At 38.2% G+C, this 20,008-nt stretch overlaps 2 protein-coding genes across 2 annotated transcripts in view; both read right to left on the bottom strand.

Moving 5' to 3' along the window:
• Positions 1-11,597, bottom strand: part of LOC137385720 (uncharacterized) — a 61,320-nt gene extending 49,723 nt beyond the window's left edge. The window contains exons 1-2 of the mRNA XM_068072254.1: positions 11,484-11,597; positions 7,221-7,349 (exon numbers count right to left, since the gene is read on the bottom strand). Coding sequence (XP_067928355.1) covers positions 7,221-7,349; positions 11,484-11,591 — 237 coding nt within the window. The 5' untranslated portion in view covers positions 11,592-11,597. The remainder of the gene's footprint in view (positions 1-7,220; positions 7,350-11,483) is intronic.
• Positions 11,598-12,599: 1,002 nt separating this feature from the next.
• LOC137402360 (putative transcription factor SOX-14) lies at positions 12,600-14,845 on the bottom strand. Its single transcript, XM_068088863.1, has 2 exons — positions 14,067-14,845; positions 12,600-13,744 (listed from the first exon to the last, which is right to left on the bottom strand). Exons 1-2 carry the CDS (start codon positions 14,467-14,469, stop codon positions 13,167-13,169), a joined length of 981 nt encoding a protein of 326 aa, XP_067944964.1. The 5' UTR covers positions 14,470-14,845; the 3' UTR covers positions 12,600-13,166.
• Between the last annotated feature and the right edge of the window lie 5,163 nt (positions 14,846-20,008).

Below are 20,008 nucleotides of genomic sequence, written 5' to 3'. Positions count from 1 at the left end.
GCTGTTGATCTGCCAAGCCTTAAAAGCTGATGAAACTTTTGGTAGATCTATGATTTTTATGACCGATGTCAGTTATTCAGTGTACCAGAGACAGCGAGCTATTATAATGCTCAGCGATTCAACATGTATGTGCATATGGCCATGCAGTTGCGCAACCCTCACCTGATACTGTACTTGTATCCAATGCGTTCAGATTTTGATCTTGTCAAATAAATTTCAGCCGGAGAGGGTAGCACTTAGCTATACAGTTTGGGCTATCCAAACGAGCTCTAATAGCGACATATACTTAGAAATTTAGGTTTGAACCGGTGAAAATCTTTCCACACAATCAGCTTATCTTAACTCCTTCATATAAAGCCACCCGCTGAGTCTATTTAGACAAATGGAATCAAATAGCGTCAAACCCGAGTGGCCATGTTTTTGAGGTTTCACCTGAGGGTGATCAGGAGTTAAGAGACACCGGCAGAGTGTTGTAAGTTCACCACTTTCATAAAACTATTAATATTGCCTAACCATAAATATTATAATCAACCTTAACCGTTACAAAAAGTGACAAATCTACTATAATCCTCAGCAATAAACTGGAAGAGACAAAAGAAAACTAGCCAAACAACAATATGGGATCGAGATAAGATAGAGAGTCTTGACGTGTAAGCCAGTATTGTTATAGGCCAAGAATGCAATTAGGGCTAGCCACAATTAGATAAACACACCATTACCTCAGAGGAACTCTTGCGAAATACGTGTAATAATAACTTTCATGAGCTAAAACTCAACGATAAAAAATAAATCAATTTCCTCAATAAAACTCGGTATGCTATTTAATCCTCAAACCATCTTAGCTCCAGCTTAGCATGCAGGTCTGACTGCACTGAGGGATGCTAATCCTATCCTTCAAACAGTTTGTCAAACCATCCGCAGGTCGGTGTGAAATTGGATCTCATCGACTGTTATGCATATCTTCCTTTTAAACGCCCTTACCATTACCTAATTGTAAACCTTTGATCAAGGTGCCTCCTCGCTGTATTAACGAAGACATGCTAGAGATGAACTTGCGAAAAATTTTATAAATTTTTCAGAAAATATTGTTAGGCTATTTTTTATCATTTGCGATTGTTTTTGATGTTTGAGCTGATCTGACCGCCAGGATGTTTCAAAATTGACAAAATTTGATCGCGATTAAAACGCTCAGAAAAAAATACATCTGAAATGACATCACTAGTTGTTATTGTTGGGATAGTTAATATCAGCTATTGCGTTCAAGTTACAGCGTTACGCGTCGCTATTCTGTAGGTCTCTTTGCAACTATAGACCTCATAATCACACTTTCACTTGATATGAGCATTTTAACTGCAATCAAGTTTTTCCTATTTTATTCTTGAAACATCCTGGCAGTCAGATCAACTCAAACACTAAATACAGTCGCAAATGATAGAAAAATACCGATGCTTTCTGGTAAAATCTCGTGAAATTTTGTGCCAGTTCATTTTTAAAGTAACCTTAAGAAAATAATAGAGGGTCATCTAGCCACCGGGTGACTACTAGAGAGTCTATGGCTGCCAGAAGCATAAATATCCAGGCATCAGACTATGCACTAGGCAACAGCCGTATTTGGTTTCTATTATTACCAAAGTAAAATAGAATCAGGTATTGGAAATGGAGGAAAGCAAATAATACTGCAAGAAGTAATTAGTAGAGTTTCATCTGTATTAGGTAACTGGGAGAAGAGCAAACAGTGATGAATGGGCCCGATTGAAAGCTAGGCGCTACTCGCTAATGCATATCGAGACAGTCTATACAAATCATCACATAAACAAAACAGTTAAGTTTGTTTGTACCGAGTTCAAACTTTTCTACACGCTGTCTCCGAAGGATGAGAGCCTCGCATCTTCTGCTGATTAGTCAATTGATAGAAGTTTACCTTGAATATTACTCTCTACTAAACACAAACAAATGCACAAACGGCCATCACCAGGCAATCACTTAAAGAACGGTTGCCATTCACTCGCTGTTTACTCAATTTAATTTCACATTTTTGTTGCATTTTTTTGAATGACTAGTACATTGGCCGTCCCGTGCACCATGAGAGATCAGACATGTGTAATAACTATGTACACAATTATTCTTGCACGTGGAAAGCTGATTGAGTGGTGCAGATGGTAACATGCTTGGCTAGGAATCTGATTATTCGGGTTCGATTCCCATGCGGTGGAATATGTTTCACACTTATGCTATTTGCTGGCTTCGAAGAGTAACAGTGAACATTAAACTGAGCTATGATGGGAGAATTTGAATAAGGTACAAATTAGAGATGGGAGTAGCTTGAAGCAGCCTTCTGACTGAACAGTGAAGTGGGAGGCGTGTTTTTTAGATGTTATTGTTTTTTAGACGTTATTAGTTCCCATATGGTAGATTGCTAGCAAAAGTTCCATAATTGAAACAGATTGCACTGATACCTCGTACATAGAAGCATGCTGTTCTTAGACCGCAACTGTCAAGATTAGCAGGGCTTTCATGCCTGTAGAATGGGGTGCTGTGGTTAGCACCTCCAGTTGAGGTATGCCCAACTCGGCAGCACCCAGCTGAGGTTACCTTTGTAAACAATCTATTGCGATATCGCTGCCTTTTGCTCAGTCCAACCAGTCCAACGTGAATACTCACAAAATCATATGACTCTACGACCATCTGTCAGTTTCGCAACATTTTGTCCTGCCAGAAAGATTTGACATATGTACACGAAGATAGGCACTGCTCCTGATTGTAGGAAGATCATGTATAGCGTTCAAACGTGGTTAATGGGCCGTTTTATTCCCTGCCTAGTTACACACTCCAGTCAGAGACCCCACAAATGGTTTGGGACAGGATGCTGGCAAAAGAAGTCTAGATGGATTAGACAGCACGGGAGAAGCCTACTGACAATGATAAATTGTGTAAAGCACTGCGTCATACGTCGCTCTGCAGTGCTTGGCACAGATTTGGTGCTGAGAGTTGCACCTAATCGGAGCCCGGGGCTGGCATGGACAGATGGTCAAGACATAGACGATGAATCGCTAATTCGCTGTCAAGTAATCAGCCCTCAAGAGTCTTGAATATATCTCAAGGATGCCGGCCCTGGCCGAATTCAGACCTCGAGGATGCCAGAGTTGGCCGATCTTGAGCTGCCATGTTAATGCGACGGATCAAGGAGAAGGGCCAATTGAAGCGCCTGAGGCTTTCCAAAAGTGATATAAATGGGCTAGTTATTCATTTAAATTAGCCTCAATGTTTCGTACAAACAATTAGCGAGTTGTGATTATGCCTGCCTATGACTGGCAGTACTTAATCTTAGCGTAATTTGGACTGATCAGGGTTTGTCTGTCTAGTCATGGATCAAGGACGAAAGCAATTTTAACATTTTCGAAACTCACGGTTTTATAATCATGTTAAGGCATTATCTCTATCGGGTTCTTAACATTCCTGGCCTTACAAACTTGCCTCATAAATCTAACGCCCATGTATTTATATCTACAGGAAAGACAAATACTTCGACAAGAATGGCCTCAAAGCTGCGTATGAGATTACGCATCTAACGAACTTATCAACTTCTTAAATGGAGATAATCTGTGCAGTACGAAGTTGAACAGCTCAATAACGTCTTCATATCGCACTCATGACAAAAAATTTAATTAATTTCCTTCGGCACTCATGGAGATAGCGGCTCGTGTGAGTGCGGGTAGCCCAAGGCCAAGCCAGTCCCAGTCCGCTCATTCGTTTCACATATCAAGGCAGCCGACAGGGACGCATTTGCATGGCTGACTATTATTCTTCCCATCTTTACATCTACCCTCGTGTTTTCCTTGCAAATAACATGGAACCCGTCATTCGAGATACAGCTGTTGACACACACTTTACAAAACCAAATAACGCGGTCGGATGATAAAAGAGGAGAATAAACGGTATTCTGTTACATTGCGGCTAATTTAGCATGTTATTATCTGCAATTATTTGAGCCATTGAGATGAGCTAATAGGGGAGGCTAGCTCTCGGCTCCAACATACTAATCTCCGCATTCTAGCAGAATCTTCTCAGTTCATCGCTTGGCCACACATAGTCTATCATATGATCGAGACTAACTTCTCTAATCATTTTATCAAGAAATTCATATTTAAATTTATGGAAAGTTTGCAAATATGCGAAGTAATGTTACACTTGCCATTTTATTTTGTAGCATTACAGTACAATTACAATAACACAAAAATTATTGTACCAATAATTGGCATGAGAAGACGAAACACTTGCAGTGCGACGCTCTAGTATCTGGTGCGGTGCTCTAACATCATTAGCAAGACAGCAAAATTTATCACATGACTGAACTGAATGTATGACTTCTCATGCAACATGTTAGAAATTGTTTATGTCTCAGATTTAGAAAGAACTTACTGTATAACCTCTTATTGAACGCCACCTCTATTTGAATGCCACCTTTAGTTGAACGCCACTACGAGAACAGGGTTGAAAAATAGAGCGCCACCTTCTATTTGAACGCCAACTCCATGTGACCACCACTTTGACTATCTTTGATTTTTATGAACCCATAATATCAAGTGATCAGTAGAAAAGTCTCCACAAAATCGTATTAATAATGAATCGTTAACATTAATAAAAATCAATTCTCTCGCTGTCCAACTCTGAAGCTTTTCAATTTTTTGAAAGCAACACCATAGAAATAATCAATAGCAGTTTCAGGCTAAAAGTAGTTCCTTGTTTAACGAAGTCTTAATATTTTGAAGTACATGTACCTATATAAAAACGGTTTAAATTTACGTTGGTAGATGAACTTTGAAAGCAACGCCATAGAAACAATTAATATCTGTCTTACGCTAATAGTAGCTCCTTGTTTAACACGGTCAGAGAGTATGCATTTAAAAAATGGTTTGCAAGTTTTGGGCAAAACGTTACATTTAGCGAGCAAACTTTTACACACTGCATTTAGGCTAAATGCAGCGTATAAAAGATTTGCTCTGCCAAAAAATTGTTTGGATGCTAATACCGACCAGTTCAGCAGTGCCGAAGAAGAGTTGAGGCCTGAAGATATTGCGGAAGGTATTGGAGAACTAGAAGATGTTCATTCCATCGAGAACAACAATCAGAACCCAGCTATCCGAGCAAACGATAGAAATATTTTTTGTTTTAAAAATGTACATTTTTGCTTCTGCATGTAATATAAGTATGGTTCATTTATGCCACTTGTTCATGAATATATATTTGTATCATTTGATAGATTATTGTCATAGATATAATAATAGGTTTATTATATCTATGATTATCGTTGTATAAACTTATAAATGTGCAGATTTATAGCATGTTATTTAATAGCATCTTTGTGGCTATCTTAACACAGATCTTCCAACGGATCGATACTCATAACTTCACTTCTATTGCACATAAAAAACTAGTTTTGGGTGCAAACTGTAGCAAACATATCAATGAATGCAATGAGCTTTTATGCAACATTGTTAAATGTAGATACAAAATAAAAATATGTTTTCAAATTGAGAATGAAATAAAAATTAAAAATGTCTCTACAAATTGCAAAGAAGGACACAAGCTATAATATCATCGCAGGTCAATTGCAAGCAATATATATCAACTGATAGAGATATTTCTCGGTTTCTCGATGCATATTTATTAAGAGATCTTTGACAAGTTGGAGGTAAGCTCGCAGATTTATTGCATCCAAAAGATTTAATATAAAATATAGGCGACATTCGCTTTGCCCGTAATAGGGCTAAATTTATCTTCCCAAAGTTCTGACGAGCCATTTGAAAACTACACAGCCAGCCTTTATTTGAATGCCACCTTTAATTGACCACCACTAGAAAATAAGGGTTGAAAAATAGAGCGCCATGGCGGTCAATTACAGGTTTTACGGTAGCTTTTAAAATTTTATTTACAAATTCATTACCGTACAGTTTTCGGTGGATGATAAATATGGAAACAGGTAAGTCTAGTCAGCAGTTAAAGGATTACTCGTAGGAAATATGGTAGTTAGAACTGATTTCACCTCCGAGCCTTCAACCCAATTTTCTATTGTTAATTAAGTAAACCGCGCTCTAAAACATCTTTTTAATGGAATAAGGATAATCACAGAAGTATAGCTTCTTAAGAAAACATCTCTTCAATAATCCATTGTTTCAGCTCCTCCCAAATATCGTAAAAAGAAGCTTATAGATCGGTGAGCTATGTGGCGTAATATTGTAATCACGATGCGCACTTGAAGAGAGCACGTGCCCATGTCCAAGTCTATGGTTGCCCGAACCAATGCTAGGCTCTATCTTGTACAGATTAAGCCACTGTCATTAATCTTTGAGAGAAAATCATCTTTTCCTTGATAATAGTATTATAACTGGCAGACGCACAATAGAGTTTGCCACATAGAACAATAGCGTTTGATTTATGGACATAGTGAAGAATGTGTGATGGTGGATAACTGATGGTTGTACCTAAGCTAGATAGACAGATGAGGGAGCTGAGCGATATTCATATTGACAATGTTAGAAGACGAGAGTAATGTATTGTTTGTCAACACACTCGGATGGTCTTAGAGGACAGGTGCAGAGTATTAGTAACATATTTAACCGAAAAGCCCTGCAGAAAGAGATAATCTATTGTTTTCCCCTACTCCACCCATGTATGCAATCATCAGGGGCTCTCCATAATAACACCCTAAGGGTTTCTCTTTTTCAGTGCATCATTGCAAATTTTAAATTGTTTGCATAATCTAAAGCAATTATGCAAGTCAAGAAACGCCGCAGTAGGTTCAGGTCACTTTCTAGCTCTTAAATTGAAATCGTTTACCAAGTGTCTAACGATACCAGCTATTACTGCCATAAACTTTCAGCAAAGCTGCATTCCCGTTGTTTCAGGTTGTACATAAAACTTCCAGTCAGTTTTCAGACCTCCAACAGTGTCCAAAATCTTATGACATATGACATAAAGCACACCACAACCTACTGGGGGTAACCAAACCTAACATTGAACTTTAAAATCTAGAGGTGAGTAAAGAATCTAGAGGGAGAGGGAGAGCATCCAGCAGTGCTTCAGACCAAATCGTGTAAGGGATTTTCAGTAGTGCTCTAAATATATAGCCATGCCCAAGCCTCCATTTTAGTTGCGCTTTATGATACTTTTAATAATAAATTATTATAATATTAGACAAATATACTTAATCAATATTTTACCTTCATGGTCTCGTATAACCGAACTACATGGGGATGTCGAATCTTCCCTAGAATTCTTGACTCTCGGTACAAGTTCTTACTGGCATACGAAGTAGTGAGTTTTCTAGTGTCTATGATTTTGATGGCCACCTGAAAAAGTATATGAAACAGATAAAGTGTTTGATCAAATGCCCTTTTCCGCAAATAAATATGTAAAACTCTTCAGATATGCAAAGTCATTTTCAAAACCAAAAATATATAAAACGGTTCCTCGCAAATTGTTATCAACACGTTTTATCCTGGCAGAATTTACAATTTCTTTCTAGGTAGACTTTGTAATAACCTCATAAACCATCACCACACAATTCTATTGTTGAACCAGTATTTATTCATTGTAATGACCAAGTTCTCTGCAACATTTAGTAGAGAAAAACTTTAGTCTTCAAATGTAATATAAAATGGTCCAGAATTTTTTTAAAATTCCTTCTATTTATAGTGTAAAATTGTTTACTAAAGATTATTAGTTTAAATTCATAAAGTTCTTCCAATATTATTGCGAACCATTTTAGTCCATTATAAAATGACTCAAATAGGAGCTTAACAGATATGCTGTGCGTTTCTCTGCCCTTACTCTACCAATCCCTCGCCTCATCTTTCTTTTTCTCCCTTTCCCTCTCTCAGGTCATCAGTACATACAAGACAACCTTAGTCAATGGTTAATAAAAAGTCATTGAAACTAAATTGAAACGATTAAAGAAATAAACATTGTTTACGATATAATAAGTAAATGACCTTCAATCCTGTAGTTGCGTCGGTGCTTGAAAATAACTTATTAGGCTACATGTCATAAATGCTGGAGTTTTTGTAGGATATTTGAGGCAAGCCACATTGCACCATTTTATTATTTTTTATGGCCAAATGATGAATATTATGCACCAGGTTAGGCAACCAAGTTTATCTAATACAAAAATTATATTAATAATAACAAACTTTTGTCAGCTAAAAACAAAGTTTTGACAAAAATCTCAAATCACAATTAGAGTTAAACGCATGCATAGAAAAAGTAATAAATTTTATAAAAAAAAAAGGTTTTATTGCAATCAGATGTTCAAAATGGGCCATCTTGCTACTGAGTATTAATAATTTGAACTCAACATAAAGCAGAAAACCTTCCAAATAGTCAATTTGCTAAAACAGAACAGATTTGTTGCATCACTACCACTGAAACAAATTTTATCATTTGAAGGTTGAAGCTATAGAAGTTTGATAACAAATATAACCATAAACTGATATTATGCTAACAACGATCGACAGAGGTCGGGTCGATTCAATTGTAAAGATTGATCCTGTTAAAAAAATGTCACTCGTTGAAAGTCAGTCTTGAAAGAGCAATTCAGAGGGTTGCCAGAAAGTATTCATAGTGTTGCAAAGCAAAAATGGCTGTGTGTAGACAATACCGGTAGTCAAATGTTTTTAAAAGCGATCAAATTAAAGGTAATAAAACATACTTTTAAAATTTTATAGTCTAAGCTCTCGACCTCGACGCAACTCTAGTATTGTTGCTATTACCACCAATCAATGATTGAAGGTGACATAGAACCAGTTGCAAAGATCGATCCAATGAGGCGTCAGAAATCAATAAACAAATATCAGTTTTTTATGTTTTAGCGTTATTGACGATTCAGAAGATCATATCAACCTTTTTTGTTTAACTAGTAGCTGATAGAGTAGGGCAAGAGTGACATGTCCAAGAGCGGGAAGGTATGGAATGATGTGGTGAAACATCAGAGGCAAAAAAGCAGAGGCACTGATATGACCCTAGAGCCCTTACACCGGCAAAATCATAACTTTACTGAATGAAAGTCAGACAGCCATAATGATAAACAGGGAATTTATGACAGTCAAAGTTGTAAAAGTGTGTGATGAGAGAGGAGGCACGCTTACTACGAGTTGACCTCCGACATATATGTTTATGGCAGTGGATGGCAGGTAACGGTAATTAAGATTAGCCGATGGTGGCTGATTTAATGCTGCCGGTTAGTCATGAGGATGACAGATTATTCATTCAGCGATGCCTTTATGATGACCCGCTGTAAAAGACACTATTGACAGGAAATGTCTAAGACTAAATGACACCAGCATAATCAAAGAACGGAAGGAAAATGCTTATATCGCCTGAGAAATTATGAGAAAGGTGAATGCTTTATTTAGAGCACCAGCGCAGCCCTACTGGACTCAGAATTTTTAGGATTGCTGCAATATGCCTGCACTGGCTGAACGACAGCACTTGCTAATCACATAAATGTGGCCTTCCTGTTCTGTCCACCTTAACTTTGACAGCGGGAGAAGTGCAAACGCAGATACCTGCCACTAATTTGAGGCAGCCAAAGCATTCGGTGCTATCAGCAGTCTCAAATCTGTTAAAAGGAAGCCAAATCAGCATGCGACTCTTCTGTAGAACCAGTGACTTGCAAGCACTTGCCAGATGCCAAGTGTGATAGCCTGAACGATTGACACTCAGTAACTAGGGAGTGCAAGATACAACAAACATGTCAAATGGATGTTCTATGAATAGGAAGAGCATTTGGCAGAGCTAGAGATGACAGCCATTTGAACCAACAAACTCCTTAAGCTGACCACATAATAACAATTAGCTTATTTTAGACCGTGATATGCATTTGTAATTGATGGATAAATCCAATTACGATGATGGTCAGTTGACCTCCATGATTCAGACCATGGATTATCAATAGGAGTAGGGGGATATCAAGTTGCCTTGACACTTTTATAACCCAAAGTTCATCCAGGCAGCCCTACAACAACAACTATGGTGCAATAGTTCTGTACCTGCTTATGGCTACGACTTCACTAATATTTTATTGAGGCAGGTAACCTTTAGATAAAGGTTAAAATCATTTCAATAACTCACAAGGACATTAAAAAAATGGTCACTAAAAAGGACCAAGAAATATCTCAAAAGGAGAAACCATCCAGGGTAAGTTCTTTAAAATTCTAACCGCAAATGGTGGGAAAGGGCACTGAATAAGCCCAATGATAACAACATAATATGTAAGTCATAAAACAGCTCAAGTGTATCTGAATCTGTATCATGTTGCATCAGAGCCGAAGGAAACCAGTGAGCATGGTCTAACCGGATTGACCTGATAGGAGACACTAAACAAAATTAATCTGATTGCACCTAATATGGGCATGCACTGCTAAATTGCAATGCATAGGATATTACATAATCAGGTTTGCTAACTAATCACTTTCAATATTGGGTCAAATCTCTACTTTACATAATAATACCCCAGACCACAGCTGCCCTAACGGCCATCCATCATGACAGTATGATAGGAATTGACACCAACCATCACCACCTTCAAACCTCATGAGTAGACTTCAGAACTGAAAAGCATCTACCACAAAGCGAGTATAGAGAAGAAAGGGAAAGGGAGACTGTATGGTAACGAGTACTTTGTGCCCATCTCATATCATTGCATTTGAGGATAGATAAAGTGATGACTCGATTACATAATAATAACTTTTCCCCACCCCAATCACTATCTGATAGTAAGCCAAACTTACTGACAGTTTTCCCAGCTAGCTGTCAGGTTGATGAAGTCATGGACCCCTTATAGGTGGACATTGCTCACCACAGACTTATCAGCTTTTTATACAAGTTGTCTAGTGAAAAGTGATAGTCACATGCCAAAAAGTTATGCACAGCGATTCTTAGGCTATCAGCGGTAACTGCCCTTGACTCCTTATGCTGCCGCTGCCAAGAATCCAGGGTGATAAACCTCAAATACGCGTGAAGATAAAGTGCAAATCTAAACATTGCTGATAAAAATAAACAGTTGCATCAGCGTACCAAAACTTCTTTTCAGACATAAGTCAACCATGTCAAAATGAGTCAGAGTGGTTGATGAATGATTATGCTTCAACTTGCGTCTGTAAAATAATCCTGAATAGACAAAACATACAATGTGATACCCACACATTTTCAATTCCTGGCTAAAGCAAAGGGCTGATGACCAACCACAAATCAATAATGAAAAATGACAACGAGTCATTAGTCAAGTCTGCCATTTAGTACGAAGATTTGTCAGTGTTTTTATGATTACTGCCAGAGCAAACTGAATATTGACGTTCAGGATGAAATAGTCAGAACTCTATATCCGGGAAGTAGAACCAATAGAATTGACAAGATTCCAGGGAAACAAACTTACAAAGAACGAAAGCTACTCCACAGATGATATGAAACTGAAAGACAAACAATACCTTTACGTTAGTTAGGGAATGAGTAGCCAACTCCACACGTCCAAAGTTTCCACACCCAAGAACTTCTCCATCAAGTGTATATTTGCCTAGCGAGAGAATTTTCCTCATGTTGAGAGTTTTTCCGAGAGATACGGAGTGTGGCTCTTCTACTGGCAATATACCTACTAACCTATTATGCAAACTCAAATGAAAATGTCCTAGTGTGAAGTGACTCGGGGGAATCGAGAGTAAGCTAACTATCATGCGCAGTTCTTTACTACATTAACGATTATTCATCCGCAATATTAAAGAGTTGTCGGATATATGGGCCACTATAGTTCACTTTGTATCGATTTGCCCAGCTTTCAATGTGTTATACGCCTTCCAGGTTATTGAGATTTGCATAAAACAAAATGATTGAGTCTAAATGCATAGAGAAGTGTAGGTTCATGGTTTAAGTGTGAAACAAGCGCTAAGTGCTTTCAAGTACTTGAAATCCGACTGATCAGAGACAACTATATATGTTTCCAAGTGTTTTATGAGCCTTGTGCACTGTTCAGAGCCACTCTTTAAAACCGCAGTAGAGGTGAATAATAGTCTAGTTGACAATTTGTATTCACTGGCTGACACACTTCCCTGATGATCAACTTCTTATCTGGATTCATGCAGATGTCATACAACAATGACTGCCATAAGAGAAAGATTTAGGGAATATGTAACGATGATGAATGCGCTGCGACGTTAGTCAACGCTCAGCTATTTATTGCACTTTGCAATGCAAATAATCGGAAGATCAATTTTTCCCGCCTCCATTGAATACGTACATATCACTCACAGAAATCTCAAAAGCAAAGCATGTATCAAGATATTCTTAACACCCCTCTGCGAAACAACAAACACCGCAGCTGAACAACCTATGGTGAGTCAGTGAGTTAGTAGAAGTAGGGCTGAGAGTGTAGGCCAACTTATACCCGTTTATTAAGATTACCTATCTTTATAAACAATAAATAAACCATAAAGATCTGAAGTCAACCACAACCTAATCAGACGTCTCATGTTGATGAGCGATATTGCAATGGGAATGATCAGCTGACCCAAGCCGACAACCGACTGAGGCATAGTAATGGAAGACCACAATTAAAGTGCTACTTTTATTTGTTTAATATTCAACAATTCTCAGTGTGCACCAAACATCTGTGTGTGTGAAAAATATAAAATGAATAAATATAATATTGTGGGAACGTAACGTTCTGTTATCTGTGATATGAGCAATGTAATGTACAATAATACAAGAAGGCCAAGGCTTTGTACAAAATTATAACGGCAACTATACAGTAGCATTAATGCTTTTTTGTTCACACGATTCACACAAAATTTGTTAGGAAACTAGAAAACTATACACAAAATAATTAGGGTTAATTTAATATAAAACTAGTAGGAAGAATGAGAGGAGAGAATTAGAATATAATTACATATCTTGCGATTGCCATAGGAAATATATCACTAGCGAAATCTATTATGTTATGTGAGCAAAATAAATAGGAATACTTGGTCTGGAATATGTACACAAAATGAAATTGACTGCATAGCAATTGAAAATATCAAATGGTCCATGCAAAAATCTGTGCATAGCGTTTGATTCCTTTCAAATGCGTATAAAAAATTGCATCTGTAAAATTATGACTAAAACAGACTGCACTAGGTTTAATAGTATACATCGGATGGCACTATGTTATAGTCTAAATCGGAGAAGTGCAGTGGATTATAGCTTGTGGTTCCCTGCGTGTAATCTGCGAGCTCAAGGTCGTCAATCACACTATCAATATCCATATTTGGGCAATATAAGAGATCGTCCATATTGAGGAGGTCTTCGGCAGTTGGACTGACCATGGTTTGGGCGGTCGAGTCGAAAGGTCCTGCGGAAGTGGCCAGTGGTGTGAGATGACCAGGGGCTTGGGGATAACTGTAGAGGCTGCTGTCTATGGGCGAGCATTGGTTAGGTGACTGATGGTAGTAATCCAAATGCATAGAGTTGTTGTTGCAAGGGCTCGACTCCGGGGTATCTCCAAATACACTGCATTCCTCACCTGAATAGATGCCTTGCGAGTGTGGCTCCCCGGGTTGCATGTTGGCCACAGGTGAAGACATGCGCCCCTCACTAGATGTGCAGCTGTCAAGTGAAGTAAGACGGCTGAGGTTTCCTGAGTTGGAGATAACGAGACGCTTCGTTTTGCCTTCCGATTTCTTCAGTCGAGATGCTTGTTTGGACACTTTGCTTTTAGCTGGAATAGATAATGAACAAATATTAATTACCATGACACTCGTGAGATGTGACTTTAATGGATGTTACAGATTAGATATAAAACCATACAATCACAGAAATTTGGCAACACTAAGGATGATTTGCTAAGACCGCAATACGCTCTGCAAATAGGATTACATGCGTCTCAAGATATGACCTTAAAAAATTGCTACTAAACTTAGTTAAATGCATCAAATACAAAAATACATAGCATAATAGGAATGGAAACTACGGTAATTTTATACTATATTTTTTAGTAAAATAAAAGTTGAAATTTACTACAAATTTTATGCTAGACTCACCTTGAGCAACTTTCTTGACTTCTGGATTTTCGCTGTTCTTTTTCCTCGGTCTATATTTGTAGTCTGGATATTCTTGTAGATGAAATAGTCTGAGCTTCTCGGCTTCTTCTACGAATGGTTGTCTTTCAGCATCAGAAAAAGTTTTCCAAATGGCACCAAGTTTCTTACTGATTTCTGCATTATGCAAGTCAGGTGCATATTCTGTGATCGCTCTCCGTCTCATTTGGCTCCAAACCATAAAAGCATTCATAGGTCGTTTGACATGGTCTGTATGTTTCTTGCACTGCGTCGCATCCGAGTATGGCGTCCTCGAGTCCGGGCTCACTTGCGTGCTTCCAAATGTGATGTCCTTTAATGGAATCTTCGTGTTCTCATATATTCCAATCATAAGTGTGTCACTCATTGCGGCTAATATTTTCAAGTCCAGTAATAAGCATCCAATGAAAAATATATATTTACAAAATTACTTAACAACCTTCACGTTCGAGTCTGATTCGTGTTATGTTTCATTGAAATGAATCACGGAGGTTTTAAGGAAACCGGTGCGCTTCATCAACCAATCATGAGATGGGGGGCGGTGCTACAGATTTTAACACCGGTTGATGGGACAATATCAATGGGTGAAGTAAGCGTGACTTTCTGGGCTAGAAGCGAGGATTGAAATACAACATTAGAAATTTACATTTATCCATAGGTTAGCCATAAAACTGTCGACAAGAAAAATACATAGCAAGTGAATAGAGTCAGATTGTGCTATTACCTGAAATAAATCACATTTCTGCACAAATCTTCAATAATCTCACCCTTAATAATCATGAAATCTGATCAGACAACTTAAATTTCAATCTGCGAAGAAAGAGTCGAAGCCAAATATATTGATTGACTTTCAGGTGAATGCACGGTGAGCTCAGGCACAATTCATTTGACAAGAACAAGGAATTGGCACACAAGCTTCAGTTTAGAAATATATCATATCAAGTCACTGACACTTTTTACGTTCATTCCCTCTAGTACCTGTGACTTGAGATTTCCTGTTTATAGCGCCTCGGAGAAGGAGATAGGGCCTATACCGTCGCACTGGGTGGTTTACTCAATGAAACCAGCCAGGAAATACTCTGCCTCGACAGGCAATAGCATCACAGAGCATGGAATGCAAAACTCTGTTGCTGCTCACTTTGGTACTAGCCATCATAGTACCTGATAGGAACAGAGTAATTTACAAACAATGTTATTCTTCTAAAAACAGGGAGAGGACAACTCCTAATTATAGTCATCACAAAGTTAAACATAAATGTCTCCAAGCTAATGCTGGTAATCCCTATCATCATGACTGCATGAAGGCAAACTTTCTTCACTTAAAAGGTACAACTTTATGGAAATTATTGAACTGAATTTTCTCTTGCATGGAAATGATCGAAGTGTTCAGGGAAATACTTTCTAGCAGCTGGTCGGCCGAGGGTTTACAACCCAAATGTTGAATCAACACCCATTCAGATAATTCAACTAGCAATTTTCAAATGAGTGTAAGATGAAACTGGCCAAGCGCAGAGAGATTCTTAGAATGCAAACTGTTGGGAGAGCACGCAAGGTGTGTATGCGTAATGATAGCATCTTAGATGAATTTGCTATAAACACACACAATTACAGGTAGTGTGGAGAGTATGCGCAAATGCAGGCAGGGGCAGGTGGTCCTGAGCAAGAGCACGCGACAAGGACAGATGGCTGCACTCAATTAGCCAATCAACCCCTCTGACGGCTCTAAGCCCAAAGCTAGTGATACTGTTTGTGCACACAATGAAAAAATGTCACTATAGCTAGCATACAGACAGGTCCAATCTGAAAGTAAACAGTGGTGGTTTGAAGCCATCTGAATGAAACAAACCTCATGCAAGGGGCTCCTGGCTAGCACACACCATGAGCAAGCTATGTATCACCTTGAGACACTAGCAGCATGGTATGGTATCAGCAGCTATGGTATCGCAATATAATTCAACAAGATACAAATGTAAATATACAAATTGTAAATGCAGCAGTTTAGTATTCAGGCAACCATTATGTACAAACGAATGTACAATTTTAAACGATATACAAATTTAAATGACAATATTTACGTATTGTTTCCTGCAAGGGATCTAAATTTCTGATGCCATTAAAACAATGTCTCAACAATATAGGTAGTAAAACAGGAAGAAAGGTGAGGACTAAGTCGAGTTGCCTCATACCAGATTGATTAGCAAAGCACCTTTAAAATTAGAAAGGGTAGAAACACGAGCCCGCTATTTGCTTAATATACAGCTGCAAGGACGCTGGTGATGTTACATAATAACAGTAATAATAAAGGTAGCTATTAGAAGACATTAAGTGATTATGTGGTGGCAGATTTAAACAGTCAACAGCCCAGAAGGCTAAAACAATAATAACAATAGTAACGACTGGTGACATCTGGCCGAGTCCTGCAATCAACACCGTGGTGCCGACTTAGTAACCTCGAGGTGCCGACATTCATCTGTTAATTACTGCCGATTTTAGAAACCTTAGCTAATAATAGCGTGCTGCAGAGATTTGAGAGTCCATGAATAGATGTTTTGAAGAAGTTGGGGAACTCGTTAAGTCAAGCAGGCAGTTTGTTTGAGAAACTGTAAGCGCAACGGAAACATATGTTAGCAAATAATAGAATTTCAAGAGATTATTGACAATCTAGCGAGAAGTGATAAATGGGTGGGACGAGAGCCGAGTGTAAGGAGGCACGAACTTTAGTGAGCAATATACTTATACAGACTTATATCTTCAATAATTTCGTATCAATAAAAAGTATCGTATTTAGTAATAATCTAATTCTCTAAGCTCCATCGGATTATCTATAGAAAAATATTAAATTAATCTGATAGATTAATAATTGAGAAGTATGCATGATGAAAATTAGCTATGTTCTTTGATGTTGTCTTTCTCATCGTATATCTTCTTACAACACTCGCCACAGCCGTTGCACCACGAGATCAGCTATAAACCTATGTTCATTCAAATAGAGGCTTATACGACTCAAGGTTAAGATTAAGGTAATTCCAAACTGGTCGGGAATTTATTTCATTACATAACATGATGATAACCACCCGCTATTAACAAGAGGACATCAATCAAAATTACAGGTCACAGAGGTCATCGAAGATGTCGAAAGCTTTTTCGGATTAACTAACCATTCTGGGCGAGAAGGTAAATACTTCGCACACCAAAAACATTTCATTTACCAATGTCTATTGTAGTCAAAAGCCAAAAGACTTTGCACAATCAAACAGTTGACCGCACTCGGGCCAATCACTGTCGCTTCCGGAAATTTCTGATCATTACCAAATCAGAAAACAACAAGAGATATCTCACGGCGGTAGTATGAGGTAAGAAGAGCAGAAGAGGAGGTATATCACACGGTAACTAATGAACCAATGGATGAAATCACCTGGTTCTGCTGGCAAACCCTAATTGCAAGTTTCCATGTAATAATACAATCAACTTTTCTAATTGAATACTCTAAAATGAGGTAAATTTCTCATCAACATACATGAAATATTCCTACTTAATAAATTCTAAAATATACTTATTGTTTTAGGAGTTTGTGAAAAATTTATTTGTTTCATCATAAAAAGTAGTTCAATGCTTGCTAGCAAAAGCTATTAAACATTTCCAGAGAAAAAGCAACTCCGATGTGAACGCAGTAATTGAGTTTATGAATTTGGGCTTGAATAACACTGCTAAACTTGATTTTAGCGCTCAAGAACAATGGAAGATAATATAAACTAGGCTTTTTGTAACTAATACATCTAACACCAACCTTTGGTGGAACTTCTTCCATCCATCACCATAGTGGGAGAGTACATCTATAGGAGAGTACATCTATAGTAACTTCTACAACAACAGAGTTGAGTAGACAAAAACCATGAGATGCATTTCATTGATTGTTAGTTACCTTTATGAGCGCCCTTATTCGTGCCAAAATCTATATTTTTTGTCGACCAATCAAGATAAAGATGGTAACAGGATGGCAAATAATATCTGCTGGGAAATGTAAAAATAAAATGGAATTAGTAGGACTTTGGCTGGAAGTGACAAGTTCTACATTCTCATCGTGAACAAATGATACAAAGTCCATAGCTGAAAGAATGTCAACGCTGAGTCATGCGTTTCGGCATAAAAAAGGGCTTCAGATGGCTGACATAAAATGTATGTATGATAATAGATATTATACTAACACTAAAAGGATAACAATGGATACAAGGGCGCTAACGTCCCTAATCGTAATGCAATTCAAAATGCACCTCACAGGTGTATAGGCTACCATCATTCAAAAAATGCCTAATCGTATCACTTCGAATTTAAAGACCTATTCCAAGTGAACTCCCAAGGGCCAAGTGAAATGCTCAACACGTGCATGCGGAAATCAAAGTTAAGCGAAAATCAATGAATAAGCGAAAGAAAACGCATGAGTCATCTGTGGCAGCAGAGCGATTGAGTCATACACCAGGGCAGCTACAATTACCACTTCTCTCTTGGGACCACAAGTTGACACTATGATGGATATTTTTGCCTCGAGGTTATCCTAGATAATCTGAGCTGCCCTAAACCCAATAGGCAACCAGTTGGCATTTATGGCAGCAAAAGGAAAGCAAAAGCTACACCGCCAGAATGATTTTTGCAGGTTGGTAGAATGGTGCGGAGAAGTTCTCACGCTGGTGCACGTATGGACAGACCTGTAAAGAGTTTAAAGTACTTTTCTATGAATAACACTTATCAGATGAGTGTAGAGATATGTAGTCGATTGAAAATCTTAACGAGTGGGTGAGAACGCAGTAGAGAGCTGTAGATCTGAGAGGCCATCTGTTAGGACAATAGATGCACTGAGCTTTTAACATCATCATAGACTTAAAGGAGGGCTAGCAAAGCTTTAAGAGAGTACAAATGTAAGGGAAATAGTTGCACACTAAATAACGCCTAATTAGATTATTTCAGGGGGTAAGGAAAGGAGATAAGCTAGCAACAAGTTGCGTGTTAGCCGAGGATAAACAGCTGGCTAATTTATTTCTCATATGAACTTTGCGATTCATGACTCGTTTGGTCCGAGGGCAAATGCTGTCAAATTGGGGAGAGCGTGAGACTTACTCATGGCCAAGTTTTGCCGGCGATGATGATCGATGCCAGCAACGCTAGCTTAACCTTTGCCTAAAAACCTTTCATGTTTTATCGTATACAGTTATCTTCGTAAGAATAAACTAAGGCTGTCTTACAAATCAAAGAAGCAGATGCCAGCATAAGCGTGTCAGCGACAGCGTACTGTCTCAAATGTCAACTGGCGCATGGCAGCCACATGCCCAGAATCTTATTTCACTTGCACTGCCCTAATTGCTTTCACCGGTGGCCCAACAAAATATTAGCTCCGTGTCCTAACCCAGGCAGAACGGAGGGGTCATCCTTCCCAGCTTATAGGATTCGTGATTAATATGCAGGGGCTGAATAGATCCAGGCTTTTTTACAGAAACGGTAAAAAGTTGAATGAACGCTGTGAGACGCCCTGTTTACTGGATGATTTATTTGATCTCATTTCTGTTTACAGATGCATGTATACAAGCAGTGTACACACTGCAGGCCTGTTCAGTGATATCATATCAACAGACGTGAGTCTAGACACCATCATATTCCTGTCAAATCGTCAAAGGATGACAACGAGTCTAAAATTTTAAGGCAAAATCAAAAAATACAAGCAGCTCGCAAAGACATCGGTTGAAATAAAACTGAGACAACTTGCTGAACGTGTTAGCAGATAAATCTGTAGAGACGCATGAAGATTTTTTAAATTTTAAATTTTGATCATCGCCCATGGGAGCTCTGTTAGCACTATATTCGAGACTAACTATTTCATATATACACTTTATATAACGTATATATATATGAAATAT

Source organism: Watersipora subatra, chromosome 1 (assembly GCF_963576615.1).
Source record: "Watersipora subatra chromosome 1, tzWatSuba1.1, whole genome shotgun sequence".
Taxonomy (NCBI): Eukaryota; Metazoa; Bryozoa; class Gymnolaemata; order Cheilostomatida; family Watersiporidae; genus Watersipora; species Watersipora subatra.
This window is presented reverse-complemented; position numbering and strand designations above follow the sequence as displayed.